The sequence below is a fragment of the Acipenser ruthenus genome, chromosome 33 (genome assembly GCF_902713425.1).
Source record: "Acipenser ruthenus chromosome 33, fAciRut3.2 maternal haplotype, whole genome shotgun sequence".
Lineage (NCBI taxonomy): Eukaryota > Metazoa > Chordata > Actinopteri > Acipenseriformes > Acipenseridae > Acipenser > Acipenser ruthenus.
Window position 1 is genome coordinate 9239201 of NC_081221.1, and position 17260 is coordinate 9256460.

The window sequence follows — 17260 nt, forward strand, 5'->3', positions numbered from 1 at the left end:
AGGATGGGAATTTAACACCACCTGTACCAAACTTATATTCAAATATCACTAACTTTATTTACAACACACTGACACTAGGGGTGGCCAAAATGGGCCCTTCCACTCCTGTTTTTTGTTCCAAGCCTGTTCTATTGTTTAACTGAACCAATCAAAACATCATCCAGACCCTACATTATTACATGTGCAGGGCTTCAGCCCTGCCTTAGGTCCCTATAGTAAAAACAAAGTAAACCATTGTAGAAGAAGTGAAAGCATGCTAATGTCATTGTAACTAACATAATGCAATGCATTTCCCATGCACACTATGTTTCAGATGTGCAGTTTTGAAAGAAGCACATGTTTTAGCAAACAGGGACTCCAAAGACACACAGTAACAGACTTCCTGGAAGACAAGCAAACTAAGAACCTTAACTCAGTGTAACACCAGAAGTCATGTTTTTAAATGAAAATACCTCTTAGCTACAACACATGTTTCTTTCAAAACTGCACATTTAAAAATTATTGTGAAATTTATGGTATTGTAGAAAAAAATCACCGTGATAAACTACTATTAATATAAACTGCTAATAAATACATCATTACTAGATTATGGTTTCAGGAAAATCCTGTATATTGGCCATTGAGTGAAAATTTTAAATAGGAAACATTTAAAAAACCAGTAGCCCTGGTCCATATTGTTTTAAAATGAGATGTAGTTTACTGTATGTATTTACATCTAGTGGATTTCAATAAAGGACTCTGATTTCTACATACAGGTGTTGAATAAATATGAACATTTGCTTTCCTGAATGACCAACCCAACAGCAAAACTATGTTATAGTACAACTTTTTTTATTGAAATACTCCATTAATATAATCCAAATTAGTGTAAAATTAAAAAAAATGTTCAATCTTAATGTATTGACATAAATAACTAAACTAATGTATGGGTGCCATCAAAGTCTGAGTGGCCTCAGTATTCATTCTGTACCTGGGAAATGCTTGTCTATGCAGCCCAGTCAATATTAATTATGACTATATAGGAACGCCCCCCCCCCCCCCCCCCCAACATTTTAATAGATTGCTCTCACTCCTAAATGCCATGCATGTGTCACTAATGTGTAGGTATTACTGTTTTGTAAGGCAGCTATGAAAATGATGTGTCACAGACAAGGGGAAAATCCTCTCTAAAGAAAGGAGGCGTTCAAGCATTACTTATTCACAGGAGGTTGTCACTGACAGAAAACAGTGGAGGCAGGTTTAAGCATTTGATTATGGTTGACAATGAGCCAGAGGGAGAGAGGGGGGGGTTCTAAAATTGCCCCAGACTTAGTGTTGTAAAACTTGAACACTCCCAAATACAGACTCAAGAGTTTACTACTGAGACTAATATCTTTCACATACTGACCCATGGCCCCCAACTTAGGAGCTTTAGCAGTATTATGCACATCCTCAAAATGTTAATAGTCCAAAAGGCCTAGACGTACCTCTGCAAAAACTAAAACTTTCATTTAAAAAAAGTCTAAAATTAATGAATCTGTCAGAGAGGAGAAATTAAAAATATCTAACCCCCCTGGATTTCATTTACTATTGTTAGAATTTTTTTTCTTCAGAGACCTATATGAATTTTGAGCAGTTTTCAGGATCAGGTGTTTGTTGCTAGGTAACCTGAAGCCTGTGTTTTTATTAAGGCAATTTTGACTTATAAGAAAGCTGCGCTGTTAGAGACAGTTCTTAATTTCCTTTTTAATTTATTTTTAGAGTAATGTCACATGCTTGTGTCTTATTTTCACAATAAACTGCAGAATTTACCCGTCTTATCATTCAGTAGATTTGTTATACTCAACGACAATAAGATGTTTAGTTGACTGACGCCAGCTTTTCAAAACAAGTTTGGTTAATCTGATCATCCTCTACCTTGCTGGGATAAGCCCCAGCTGGATGTTTAAGAGCACTGCTCATTACTGGGGAATCACCCTGGAGTTCATTTACACACCTATCCATAGTAATGCCAGAATAAAACCTACAAAAGTGATCTAGCTGTCCCTTATCCCGACAGGTATAGGTTTATCAAATCAAGCACCATTTCAGATACTTCACACTGATCCATTATAGAAGTGGTACCTTTGTGTTTGACAGGCGAGAATTGCAGTTTGAAAATGATGAAGCTTATTCCAAAAAAACCAAAAAAAAAACATGTTTTTTTGTTGCTGCAAAAAAGAACACTATATACCCAACCTGTACAATAAAAAAACACTTTCTTGTTCCATGAATTGAATGACAAAAGTGTACTGTAACGGTATAATTTAGGATGTGACATCTCTGTAGGAGTAAGAAAAATACACAGTTTTTTTTAACACCCCAAATGACGAAACACCAAAAAATGAGCACTCTGAGCAACAACAGGGTCATCACTCCTGTTCATGAGCTTAGTCGGCCCGCCACTGGTATAGTTCAGACCTGAAGAGTATGTTAAAACATGGCTGGGCAAAGGTCGGCAGGCAGCTACCGACAACAATAATAAGGCATGAAACCCACAAGCAGATGAGAACTTGAAGCGCATAGATGGAAGCTACTGTAAATCAATGTCAGTACATTAGGTCTAGAAACAAAAATGCTATCCCTCTGCTTAATCTTAAGCTCTGGTACCTCAGGTACCACTGATCTCCATAGCAGGCTGCCTCTTGGGGGAGGGGAGTTGAATCCTTCTCAGGGCGTGTGGAGGAGAGCAGGTCTCTCACACTGACTGTGTCCTCTTGGGGGAGGGCAGTTGAATCCTTCTCAGGGCGTGTGGAGGAGAGCAGGTCTCTCACACTGACTGTGTCCTCTTGGGGGAGGGCAGTTGAATCCTTCTCAGGGCGTGTGGAGGAGAGCAGGTCTCTCACACTGACTGTGTCCTCTTGTTCTCAGGAGCGCTTTCAGGTGAAGAACCCCCCTTCTGCCTACATCTACAAACTGAAGAGCTACCTGGACCAGGGGGTGCTGGGCCGCAAGGTGAGTTGTATACCTGTACCAATCTCACTTATAAAACAGAGCAGAAAATGATGTGGTACAGCCATCTGAAATGTCTTTGTATCAGATAGTTTCATTAAAATTGGATATACTGTTTAATTGTTCTTGCTTAGCAATATATTTTTAAAAAGTACATTACAGGGTGCTGTGTAAGATATAAGCTGATTTTCAACCATTTAAGGTCAGAGCGGCCAGTAAGCCCACTCTTGGGTAGCCACACCCTATTGTGGAGTGGATATCAGCTTGTATCATACAGCCCCCTATACAATATTCTCTCTGTCTCTCTCTCTATATCTATACATATATATGGTACGCATGCTTTATGCACAGTACAATAATCCCTGGGTGCTTTATAAACCAAAAGCAACTCTACTGTAGTAAATAAGCAAAATGGATAGGCCATAAATATGACCTATATATCCCTAGTGCGCTGTGAATACACCGTGTAACAATTCTTTTTTTTTTTTTTTGGTTCCTGGGTAGTAAGTGTTATTTCCTAATTGCTTATGCCTCAAAAGTATAGAAAATGGCTATTATTCCCCACAAACTTTGCTTTTGTGGCCAGGACAGTGATATTTTGAAATGTACCTATTTTCCAGAACATTCCAGATAGATTCAGTGCTGAGTAAACTTGGAGTAACTTCTAGAACTTTCTAGAATTTTCCAGTAATATAAATAGTAGTATAAATACAGGGGCCTTAAGCCCACCAGTTCAGTTTAGTTCCAGCTGCCTAAGTGGATACATATCTGCATTTTTCTGAGATGGCATCAAGGTCATAGGAGACTTCAAAATGGTGGCATTCCTGATGGGTCGCCAAGGCGGTTTTACCAAGTTTCCCTGCTATTTTTGCCTTTGGGACAGCAGGGACACCAAGGCGCACTACCACAGGCGGGACTGGCCACAGCGGACCGAGTTCTCTGTGGGGAGGAACAACGTCAAGTGGGAGCCACTGGTGGACCCCCGGAAGGTGCTGATGCCACCACTGCAAATTGGGCCTTATGAAACAATTTGTCAGAGCTCTAGATAAGGAGTCGGCAGCCTTCAAGTACCTTCAAGACTTCTTCCCTAAGCTGTCTGAGGCAAAGGTCAAAGCCGGTGTCTTCGTCAAACCACAGATAAAGAAGATCCTGTAGTGCAATGAATTCCCCAAGAAGCTCACTAGTAAGGAGAAAGCGGCTTGGAACAGCTTTGTCGCAGTGGTTCTGGGCTTCCTGGGCAATCACAAGGCCGAAAACTATGTGGAGCTGGTTGAGACTCTGGTGAAGAACTACGGCACAATGGGCTGTAGATGTCCCTCAAAGTCCATATCCTTGATGCTTATCTTGATAAATTCAAGGAGAACATGGGAGCGTACTCGGAGGAGCAAGGCGAGCGCTTCCACCAAGATATACTGGACTTTGAACGCCGCTACCAAGGACAGTATAACGAGAACATGATGGGAGACTACATTTGGGGGCTGATTCGTGAAAGTGATTTACAGTATAAACGTAAATCTCGAAAAACTACTCACTTCTAAATCTTTTGTAGTCATTTTTGTATTACTTTAGTATAAATACATGTTAATTTGGATTCATATGTTGTTTTTTTCTGACTTTATGTGAACAAAAAGACACAAATTCGCCCGTTTTCTCATTGGAAATAGGTACATTTCAAAATATCACTGTCCTGGTCACAAAAGCAAAGTTTGTGGGGAATAATAGCCATTTTCTCTACTTTTGAGGCATAAGGAATTAGGAAATAACACTTACTACCCAGGAACAAAAATATTACACTAGAAAGGGAATTCCAGACATAATGACTAAGTGCTGTGACTAAACAGCTCCTTAATGGTAATCTTAGATGGCTTAAAGAGGTGGCTGCAAGAATGTGATCATAAATGGCAACACATGATCAGAAAGAATGCCCCAAGTTTATGGTATTTAAAGCAGAAGTGAATTATTCAATGTTTGTTTTCCTATAGGAATAGAGAGGTAGAAATTGCATATAATAACTTTTCATATGGGTGTTCATACCACCCTTTTAGTTTTAGTGGTAATGCCATGATAACCACAACTAGGTGGTTGATGCAGTTAGCAGAGATTCCCCAGCAGTGGCCTATCCCAGCAGGGTATAGATTGATTAAATACAGCATGTCAGTTCTGAGGTGCTCCAGTAGTGAGGGAAAGCTGTCAATGTGCCTGCCAGTGCCTGACTGCAACCAGTGCTACTGTCCTTCACCTTTTCATGGAAACTACATTACCAAAAGAATGAACACAGAACAAAACCTTTCCTCTGTTTCAGTTTAAGAGACTGGTGCAGGAATCAACACAGGTTCTTAGAGAGCTGGAGATCTCCCTTCGAACTAACCACATTGGGTGAGTAGTGGACACTGAACTGGACAGAGATTCCCAAAGCTCTTTACTCCAAATTGCCTAGAAGGATTAGTTTTTTTTAGAAAAACACAACCCAATAAAGTAATTTGATTTTAGGGCTTGTAAGTAGTCCCTGTCCCACTCAGGTCTACAGCTCTGTCCAGACGTTTTGCATCACCCTATAGAATGAACTCATTTAGCTTCATGAAGTTGAATGAAACTTGCTGAATAATGTTATGTTAACATATTATTATTTATTTATTTCTTAGCAGACGCCCTTATCCAGGGCGACTTACAATCGCAAGCAAATACAAATACATTCAAGTGTTACAATATAAGTCATACAATAAGAACAAGAAATACAATAATTCTCAAGTGTGACAAACCACAATTCAATAATACAGCAGATAATAGTGAAAGTTACATCAGGATATGATTAAGTAGTGATAGTTACATCAGGATATGATTAAGTACAAAATACTACAGATTAAACACTTGGGAGATTACAATATTCTGAGGTACAGGATTAAATGCAGTAAAATAGGGGGCAGATAAGAGCAAAATAAAGCATATTTAAATGAAGGGTGATAGTGTCCCAGGATACAACAGAGGAGTTCTACAGGTGCTGTTTGAAGAGGTGAGTCTTAAGGAGGCGCCGGAATGTGGTCAGGGACTGGGCAGTCCTGACATCTGTAGGAAGGTCGTTCCACCACTGCGGAGCAAGGGTGGAGAAGGAGCGGGCTCGGGAGGCAGGGGAGCGTAGCGGAGGTAGAGCCAGTCTTCTAGTGCAGGCGGAGCGGAGAGGTCGAGTGGGGGTGTAGGGAGAGATGAGTCCATGTTGTAGTTTTTCAAAATCTAACATGAAATACAGTACTACTATTATGGCTTCCGGTAGACATTTGCGATATTATTTTGTAGTTTCTTTGATTACATGATAAATAAAATACCTAAATTATGTTCATATCAGGGTTTTTTTTTTCAATTATGTCTCAATCCTAAAATTCTAGGTGGTGAAAAACTTTTGTCCATAGCTGTAATTTAAATAGTCCTGTACTATCTTGTTAATTCTCTCCCCTAATATGCTGAAAACCCCTTTTTGCTCCCAGCTGGTTCATTCACCTAGCCGGACCCTCCGCTAAGAGGCAGACTAGTGTCATATAATCAAAACTTACACATGTCAATATTATGCTTCAAATCTGTGGCCTTTGTATGACCACAAAATGTGCTTGTCCATTGTTATTCCCACCATGTTTACTGTACAATGCATTAGTAAAATTAAAACCCAGGATAAAGAAAATGATAAAAACATAAAAAAACAAATTAAATATATATATATATATATATATATATATATATATATATATATTCCAATGCCCCATTGCTTTGGTCTCCTGCCCTGGCTGTCCCCTTAGAGACACCTTTTCCAATGCCCCTTGCTTTGGTCTCCTGCCCTGGCTGTCCCCTTAGAGACACCTTTTCCAATGCCCCTTGCTTTGGTCTCCTGCCCTGGCTGATCCCTTACAACCACCTTTTCCAATGCCCCATTGCTTTGGTCTCCTGCCCTGGCTGTCCCCTTACAGACCCCTTTTCCAATGCCCCTTGCTTTGGTCTCCTGCCCTGGCTGTCCCCTTACAGCCCCCTTTTCCAATGCCCTCTTGCTTTGTCCTCCTGCGCTGGTTGTTCCCTGACAGCTATCCCTCCCTCTTTCCCCAGATGGGCTCAGGAGTTCCTCAATGAAGAGAACAGAGGCCTCGATGTGCTGGTGGACTACCTATCCTTCGCTCAGTGCTCTGTCACGTGAGTATACTGCAGCTAATATGGTCAACCTCAGGAAGCAATGGGATGTGGCAGCCACTATTGTTATACTAGGCACATATATGGCAGGGAGAACAAGGTGCCGGGTCAGTGGGATAATTTTAACCTGATGAACCATTTTCATTAAATAATGAATAACATTAGCATGTAAAAAGCGAAATGTAGTCTTATGCATTTATCGGTGTGCTGACATCACAGGACATTCTCTCCAATATTGGTCTTGATGTTCCTATTCTTCATATTCTACTGGGTTTACAATACACAAAAACAGAATTCACAATCCTTTTAGGTATGTGATTATATTCAGAGTATTTTGTAAGTCGTACATGCATGTACAAGTAACAAGTATTCTGTGGTTAGTGCCTAACTGTATGCCTAACTGAGTCTAACTGTATGTTCTCTCACTGCGAAATTCATTTTTAAACTTTAAGGAACAAAAGCATTACCGAAACATTTGTCAGCTTGACTTGTTTCAAAGTTTTAAATTATAATATTATAAAAGGAAAAATATACTTCAGTCGAAACATCTTTTAACTGGAAACTAGCACAGCACTTATAAAAGTTTTTCATAGTAAAAGTATTGCAAAGTTTAACAAAGCAAAGTGAAATCACAGTAAATCATATATACTGTAAGCATGTACCTGTAAAACTCAGAGAAGTATGGTAAAAGCATATTAAACGACATTTAAAATCATGGTAAACTATGGAAAATACATAGATAACCATGGGAAAAATACAAAATGACCATACAAATTTACAGTGGTAAACTTTTTAAGGGAGTCAGCACTTAATATCTTAAAAACAGTGCTGATCAGTTCAAGAATCACGTTTCAGAGGCTGCATTCTGTGGCCCCGATAGACTGCAACAAATGGAAATCATGGCAGCTGTCATTTTTTGTGACGGAGGCTTTTTGTAAACAACATTACACTGCAGTGCTGCACAGGAGCTATTGATAAGAGAGAGTGGTGATGATCAATGCAGTGCCTGTGACAGCGGGGACACTGGCACACTCTGCACATTTAAACTATGCACAATAAAGATTGCACTGCTAAACTGCTTTCGTAATGTATTTGTAAATAACTGCATTTATTTTGATATTTTCATGGGCGCTTTAATGTCATGTAACACATTGCCACTGCATGTCTAAGACCACATTTTACTTGTCTGTTTTAAAGACCACATTTCAATGTGTAAGATACAGTAAGAAAGCCTGCGCTTGAAAGGCAGGTTAACATGTACGTTTGTGTGTCTCTCACACTAAAATCACGAGACTTGGCATGTGCGTGATGTATAACTAACGTAAAATTGTATATTACCAAGTGCTGATAAGAAGATATGAACTAAGTTAAATAAATTAGTTCGGTTGAAAAACACATTTATAGTCTTATAAAGTGCTTGGTAGTACTTTGAGTGAAAGAACGTAAAGCAGACAATGATCAATGATCATAGAGGCAATATTTAAAATATGAATTCCTTGAACAGTTTGGCACAACCCGTCCATACAGAGCTGGCTTCAACTGCACTGTATATCAGTGGTTCACTGACTGACTTCCTATTGCATTTTCTTTTCTCATTTGCTAATTGTCTGCATGACAGCCTTCAGTTCTGTACCTACTTTATCTTTTTAGTTTCACTTTGCTCAATAGATTGCTGGCACCTCTACAATTAAAATATATTTATGTCTCTTTGGAGATATCGTGAGCTATCGTGAGATATCGTGACCCCCAAAGTTTAAGCTGGGACACATCTCCCAGTTTAAGTGATTGTCGAAAACTAAATAATTCCCTAAATCTTTCCAGTCATGCACTTCAGCTGCTTCCCCTATTGACTGAGGAAGTGCAAGCGTAACAGATTTCCTCAACAAAGCATGAAAACAGAACTATTGTAGCACCAGACACCATGTTTTCAAATTGAAATATGTGTTTGTATATCATTCAAAACTACACATTTGAGAACTATTTAGCAAAAGGTAGTACTAAACAGATAATAATTATTAAATCATTTTTTAAGCTACAATCACTTTAAAAAGAAATTGCAACCATATGTATAGAATAGGAGGCATAGACTGTTACTTGTGTTCTGTATACTCTGTTTTTGTTTATTTCCTGCCTCACATGCGTGTCTCTGCAGATATGACATTGAGAGTGTGGATAACGGTGGCCTGACTCCTGAAAAGGGGAAGTCCCTGGACAGATCAGTTGAAGACCTGAGCAAGAGCGCTGGCAATTCCCCCACCCACAGCTCATCCAAATCCACCCGGCAGCTCACTGTCAGGTGAGTCAGGGCATGAGAGCATGTGTCCAGTAATCATTGAAATCTCACTATCTAATACAGTAGACCCCCGTTAATCTGTGCGGATTCGGACTGAATTAGTGTAAAACACGGATTAACCGAAATTGACTTTCGTGTTTGGGAAACCCCTGCGCTGTTAATTGAAAACTCGAAAAAATGAAATAATACAAATAAAATACAATGTCCCAACAATGGTCAAAATATATACTGTACATAATCAGTGTTGTTTGGAGGCAGAGAGAGCTGGTTTAAAAAAGTCACTGATCTTGCTCTGAGTCTTTAATTGTCGTAACTGCTCTTTATATTCAGCTGCCAGGCTAAGAGAGTCTTAAATCTGCTTTCTGCTCGCTTGTCACTGGTTTAATTAACTACAATACAGTACTGTCCGTTGGCTTGCACTATACTGTACTCAATTGAATTGAATTAAATTAACTGATGATCATCCGCTTCCACACAGATACACTGATTTTCACACTAATAAGAGCGCAAATACCCGCTTCTGCATAGATCAGCTGATTTCTGCACTAATACATTTTGATAATGTACTGTATTAAATCGCACAGATTATCGAAACACGAATTACTGAAACTCGGATTAACAGGAGTGAACGGTATTAGTTTGGGTTAAAGGGTTTCAGAACCACCTTTCTGTCTGATGTTTTGGATTTCAGCAAGTAATCCTAAAAATCCACTTCAGTGCAAATGGAATAGGAAGTTAATTACAAATGTGTGTCTCTTATTTTAAATGCTATTCAAATTATAGTCGAAATACTTTCTTGGAAAGTATTTGACAAAGAGTATGCAAAAATTCCATTTGAATCCCCTCCCAGATGCTGGCAGAGCTCAGTGGAATGCAGCTCAGGTGTGTTTAATATAGCTCAGTTTTGATGTGTTACCTCCTCCTCTTCCTCCCTGCAGGATTAACTCAATGCACAGCAGGAAGGCCCTGCGCAACTCTCGCATTGTCAGCCAAAAGGACGACGTCCACGTCTGCATCATGTGCCTGCGTGCCATCATGAACTACCAGGTACCACTGCCAATGGGGGGGCAGCAGCCTTGGGTTCTAGTTAGAATAGCCTACATATCTGAGGAGTATCTACACATGCTGTAAACAGCATAAACTAGTCCTGTAAATATGAAAACTACACACCCTGCTAAATCCATGATACTAAACTTAATTTAGTATAATATTATTCTGGAACCATTAATATGCTTGCCGATTGTTTAAACGTAAGGGGTGCTGTCTGACACCATTGGAAAATTTGGGATAGCTGGTGGATTTGGGTTGCAACTTGTAAGCAGTAAGAATGTGTTCTCCCCCCTCCCCAGTCAGGGTTCACCCTGGTGATGACCCACCCGCGCTGTGTGAACGAGATTACGCTGAGCCTCAACAACAAGAACGCCAGGTCAGTGAGCGGATTCAAACAATGCAAGTTTGAGTCTGATATGGCGAGAAAGTCCAGGTTTGGGTGCTTAGAACAGAAGTCTCATTCCAGGAACTTGCAACAGGTCAGCCTTAACTGAGTGCCAGTTTTGAGTGGGTGCATAAGGATAGAGAAACTTTATACAAGGGGGGAAACACCATTAAGTATTGTCCTCACAGTCTGATCAGATCTGCAATTACTTCATTAGTCACGCTTGTAGTAATTCAGTTTTTGTTTTGGTTTAGTTACAACACGAAAACATTTAATAAAGGTTAATTATATCCACAATTCTTATCAGTGATATGTTCTTATCATAAGAACGTAAGCAAGTTTACAAACGAGAGGAGGCCATTCAGCATATCCTGAGTAGCTGACTGATAGCAGAACTTTGTCAAGCTGGGTCTTAAAGGGTCCAAGTGATTCTGTCTCAACAACATGACTAGGCAGCCCATTCCATACCCTCTCGATATTCTGTGTGAAGAAGTGTCCTTCCCTCTGTCCTAAGTCTGTCTCTACTTAGTTTCCAGCAGTGTCCTCTGGTCCAGGTTTCTGTACTGTATTGGTTAGGGTGACCTCTGTGAGGTCTTCTAGTCTGCAAATGGTTTATCTTTGTTTTCCACCCTGTAGGACGAAAGCGCTGGTGCTGGAGCTCCTGGCAGCGGTGTGTCTGGTGCGAGGAGGACATGACATTATTCTGTCCGCCTTCGATAACTTCAAGGAGGTGAGAGTCCACAAAACCATAGTTCTTTGCTATTTTCAATAATTGTATTTATAAAGAAAAGTACAGACAGTATCAAGTTACATTTTTTAAATACAGCATTTATTTTATATATATACTGTATATATATCAGCAGGAGATACAGTTGCACTGTTTAAAAAAACGATTTAAATCCTTTTGCCATCACTTTGCTCCCCAATATCAGCGACAGAACATTTGCTCTAGAACATAATGTCCATTTCAAAATATGGTTGAATAGCATAAGAAAGTGTACGATCGAGAGGAGGCCATTGGGCTGATCAATGATCATCCAGTACCTAGCAGTTGAGCAATCAAGTCAGATTTTAAAGGATCCCAATGATTCAGCATCAGCAACGTGGCTTGATGTTAATGTTAAACTTGTTGTGTGAAGTATTTTACTGGAAGCAGACCCATCCCTCAGTACTGTCGTTCCATAGACTAACATGTCCATCAAGACAGTCTCCTGTGTGTCCTTTGAAGAACAACGTTTGAAAAAAAAACCCCAAAACACTGGCAGTGATGAATTGAACCTGCAGATGTGTGCAACGTATTGTGACAAGCAAAGACAAGTGCTACAGAAACCTACAAACAGACAGGACATACCTGCCTGTGCCGGGAGCTACGCATTGTGGGCTATATACACCATAAACAGTTTGTGCCCCAAATTAACCTTTTTGGAGTAGGTGCTTTTGAAATGCAAACCTAGCACCTGGACCACACAGCTTTTAAGCTTTCACAAGCTACATTCCCTGCCCAGACCCATCCGAAGGTCTAAGACTAATGCATGCTAAGAATGAGGTGGTCAAGATTCTCGCCATTCCTCACTGTGTCAGGGTGGTGGTTCTCCCAGTGGGACGGGCTGACCTCCCTCAGCTGTTATCCCAGCTGTTCCCCAGGCATACACAGTGTTAGCACCATGACTGGAGAGGTTTTCCTGCAGAGAAACTCAGCTAGCTGATAGCACACGACCAACTTCTTGTCCCTCTCCCTGTGGAGTGAGCAGGTGTGGAGTTTACATGAGGATGGGAAGGGCAGGCTGGGTACATTCATACATACATTACTACATTCACTAGCCACTTCCCCTCCCATACACATGCACGTTCATGAGTGGTTCTATTTTTATTTATATGACCGAATTACATTCTGTAGCGGAACTAAATTCTGCTATTCAGTCCTGAGCTTATGTACTCTCTCAAAGTCAAGACAGCAAAGGCTACTTGGCCTATATTTTCCTTTATGAGCAAATTGCAGGCAATATGATCTCTTGAAGTATAATATAGTATAGCATTGAACTGTCTGAAGGGAGCGATCGATAATTATTTTTCATTAATAGCTAAGAAAGATATCAAATTCACCATTATCAAAATAAGAAATACACTATTATATAATCCATATTAGATTTACTTGAATAATTTTGTTTCTTTGTAGTTTACAATTTTCCACCCATGCTGGAAGGGATAGCTTGAAAGCTGGGGATTTTAATCCTAGATATAAACTGTATGTAACCTCACGCAAGCTGTTATTGAGTGAAGTGGTACAAATGAATTGATTCTTTTTCAATCCAATTACACTTGTGGCACGCAGCCAGCTTTCAGACTGGATTAGATTCCCAGTGTTGCACAGCAGACATCTTTGAATGCTTCAGTTTGTGCATTGTAGCAAAGCTATTCATTTCTATCTTAGGGTCTAGGAAGAGTAGACGATGTAGAGTAAGGAAATGCCCAGATGTGATTCTATGCATGTAAGATCATTTCTGTCTTAGGGTCTAGGAAGAGTAGACGATGTAGAGTAAGGAAATGCCCAGATGTGATTCTATGCATGTAAGATCATTTCTGTCTTAGGGTCTAGGAAGAGTAGACGATGTAGAGTAAGGAAATGCCCAGAATAGACGGCCCCCATAGCTCCTTCTTGGAAGCTTGAAGCTCCTGGAAGAAACGCTTAATTTGGGAATGTTTGAGTCATTTTGAGATGGTTTGTAAATTTTTAGGTGATTGTTCCTGAAAACTATTTTTGATCCCTTTTTTTTATTATTATCATAAGAAGACAGTCATATTCCATCAGAGACAGGATTGTCTGAACCCCAGTGCAGGGTGGTGTGGGCAGGTCGGCAGGTACCAGTGCAGGCCTCGGGTTTCGGCAGCGTGGGCTGAGTTTCAGTAAGCGGAGATGGGTGCTCTGGGGTATTGTGCTGGGCTACAGCTGGCAGGCGACACGTCTGCATTATTTATCAATAAGGATGCGGGGAGGGAAGGGGGTTATTGAACATCACTGATTACTTTTATTGGGTAGACGGGGTGGGGGAAGACTGGCAGAATTTCTCAGGTCTTTGGATTTAGTTTCACATTAAACACACATTCATCAAATTACAGAGCGTGTTAGCTTTGTGGATACAGTACTTCATATAATATATAATAATGTACTCCTCAAGTTTTAAATTACAGAGCGTGTTAGCTTTGTGGATACAGTACTACATATAATATATAATAATGTACTCCTCAAGTTTTATCTTGGGCTTTCCAGAGCTCCTGGAGACATTCAAGTTTAAATTGCAAACAAGATCAAAGGCCATAAGTCACCTATGGTGATGCAGTGCTTTTGAATATCCAAAGTGTTGCCCTTGCTATATTGATGATTAAAGACAGGGGCGACCGTCACTGAGGGTGAATTTTACGCTCTAGTCGTGCATCTATCTTGCAATCTAAGAGAGACTGAGGTTGAATTTTACATTTTATTTATATAATATTATATTTTCATGGAATGTCATAATTATTTGATACAATTCTAATAAAGCAATAGAGCCCAAAGAAGAGGGCTTTACCATCAAATGCCTGAGACAAATGTGAGGGAATTTAACATAATGGAAGGGCCTTTCCAGAGGCTAACAGCCTCTTATGAGGGTGCTATTGCTATGAGAAAATGGCTGCGTTAAAATAATAACATTTCAAGTTTTTCATTTTTTTTTTTTTCGTGATTTTATGCAGCACTAGTTTTTTTTGCTAATGAATACCAACGTTTTCCTCAATATTCGGTAATGCGGTCTGCTGAGAATGTGGTCTGGTAGCCTTGCAGGCTTCAGTATCCCAGCGTATCCCAGGTATTTCCAATGGCCTAAATAATAACTCAACACTAAAAGAATCTTAGAAGAAAGCACAGTACCTGTGTTGTTATAATGATATGCTGAAATAAAGTTGCTGAAAGTAATCCTAGACAGGTTGATTGAAAGCATAGGACAGCAGGAAGCAGACTTATTCTACATTTAACAGACAACATCAAAGGGTGTGCACGCATATTTTCTTTCATCAAGCAGAAATAAGGGTAGAATACATACATTAATACTGCATTTATGCATTTTCTGGTGGATTGATTGAAACAGTGATTAAACATAGTTTGAATGATAACATTCAAGGTCCTTTACAAGAGATTGGGGACCTTATATTGACCAATCAGGTTAAAGGAAATCTCTGATCCATTTTCTAATTAAGCAATAGGTCCCGTCAATGAAGGTTCTCCCATGTGGTAGTTGACCGCGGCTGGAGTTATACGTACAAGGCCAACATCCATGCAGTCAGCCTTCATCGAGAGGGAACTATCACTATTAGAAACTAATAATTTCTAATTATTGTCTTTAAAGAAACACTTTAAACCTTCATTTACCTTGAACTTGTAATGATTAGTTGGGTACCCTTCCGTTGAAAAATGTTTAAGGAAAATATACCCAAAAATGTTCATAAAGGATCACATACAGAATTAGAGGGGAAAAAAATTACCATATTAAACAAAATAACTGTTTTATTTGTCAGAGCTTCTTATAGTTTACCTGGACAATACCAGATGTTCCAGCAGGCATCTACTGTCTGATAGAAGCCTGCTAGAGCTGGAAGCTGATTGGCTGATGATCCTGAGTCGTTTTCTAATTGCTTTTAAGACAAGCTTTACAAGGTGTTGCATTGCATACCTGCTTGCACGGGCAATGTAATGAGCAGTAAAGGAAGATGGATACTTTATTTACCTTCATTTTATGTTTTTTTCTGTATAGAAGATTTAAAGTGAAAAATGAAAAACATTTATCCTGTATGGATTTATCCTGTATGTAGTGAAGACTCAATGACACAATCCTTCACAATTTGCAATTCAAGGACAACTAAGCAATGTTTTAAAATTCATTCATTTTTAATGATATAACCTTGGAAGTGATGTATCATTGGAACGAGTTTGAAGAGAGCTTTAACGTGACGCTAGACTTAACTTTTTTTTATATATATATAGATTTGTGATCATAGAGACCTGCAATATGGTGTAACCAGTTTTATCTCAAACCAAGAGGGTGATATATAGTAGAATGACCCTTTGTGCTTTTTTGTTAAAGTCTAATTCTTAGAGCTGAGGGACTGGGAGGCAGTGCATCCTGGCCCTTAGAGCCGAGAGAATAGAATGCAGTGGTCTTGTATTTATCACTGAGGTTGCTGTGTGATCTGGTGGTTAGAGCTGAGGGACTGAGAGATAAGCAGTGCAGTCTTGTAGCTATAGCTGAGGGACTTGGAAGTAAGCAGTGCAGTCAAGTGGTTAGAGCTGAGGGACTGGGAGATAAACAGTGTGGTCTAGTTGTTAGAGCAGAGGGACTGGGAGGAAGGTAGTGTTGTCTAGTGGTTGTAGCTGAGAGACTGGGAGGGAGGTAGTGCAGTCTAGTGGTTAGAGCTGAGGAACTGGGAGATAAACAGTGTGGTCTAATGGTTAGAGCAGAGGGACTGGGAGATAAACAGTGTGGTCTAGTTGTTAGAGCAGAGGGACTGGGAGGGAGGTAGTGTTGTCTAGTGTTTAGAGCTGAGGGAGTGGGAGATAAATAGTGTGGTCTAGTTGTTAGAGCTGAGGGACTGGGAGGGAGGTAGTGTTGTCTAGTGTTTAGAGCTGAGGGACTGGGAGGGAGGTAGTGCAGTCTAGTGGTTAGAGCTGAGGAACTGGGAGATAAACAGTGTGGTCTAATGGTTAGAGCAGAGGGACTGGGAGGGAGGTAGTGTTGTCTAGTGGTTAGAGCTGAGTGACTGGGAGATAAACAGTGTGGTCTAGTTGTTAGAGCAGAGGGACTGGGAGGGAGGTAGTGTTGTCTAGTGGTTAGAGCTGAGGGACTGGGAGATGAACAGTGTGGTCTAGTTGTTAGAGCTGAGGGACTGGGAGGGAGGTAGTGTTGTCTAGTGGTTAGAGCTGAGGGACTGGGAGATAAACAGAGTGGTCTAGTGGTTAGAGCTGAGGGACTGGGAGGGAGGTAGTGTTGTCTTGTGTTTAGAGCTGAGGGACTGGGAGATAAATAGTGTGGTCTAGTTGTTAGAGCTGAGGGACTGGGAGATAAACAGTGTGGTCTAGTTGTTAGAGCAGAAGGACTGGGAGGGAGGTAGTGTTGTCTAGTGTTTAGAGCTGAGGGACTGGGAGATAAACAGTGTGGTCTAGTTGTTAGAGCAGAAGGACTGGGAGGGAGGTAGTGTTGTCTAGTGGTTAAAGCTGAGGGACTGGGAGGGAGGTAGTGCAGTCTAGTGGTTAGAGCTGAGGGACTGGGAGGAAAGCCAGTAAAAACAGCCCAACAGCACAGTCCTGCATCAAGCTCCAGTGCTGGCCTGACTGCACGGGTATCAATGGAAGCTTGCCCCTCCACAGT

The 17260-nt window shown here is 40.4% G+C and overlaps 1 protein-coding gene across 3 annotated transcripts in view; it reads left to right on the plus strand.

Annotated features, from left to right (window-relative positions):
* Positions 1-17260, plus strand: part of LOC117433319 (formin-like protein 1) — an 81606-nt gene that overhangs the window by 40572 nt on the left and 23774 nt on the right. For all 3 annotated transcript variants that reach the window (XM_059006626.1, XM_059006625.1, XM_034055454.3), the window contains exons 3-9: positions 2890-2973; positions 5273-5346; positions 7057-7140; positions 9290-9433; positions 10369-10477; positions 10780-10856; positions 11502-11595. In XM_059006626.1, the coding sequence (XP_058862609.1) occupies positions 2890-2973; positions 5273-5346; positions 7057-7140; positions 9290-9433; positions 10369-10477; positions 10780-10856; positions 11502-11595 (666 nt within the window). The remainder of the gene's footprint in view (positions 1-2889; positions 2974-5272; positions 5347-7056; positions 7141-9289; positions 9434-10368; positions 10478-10779; positions 10857-11501; positions 11596-17260) is intronic.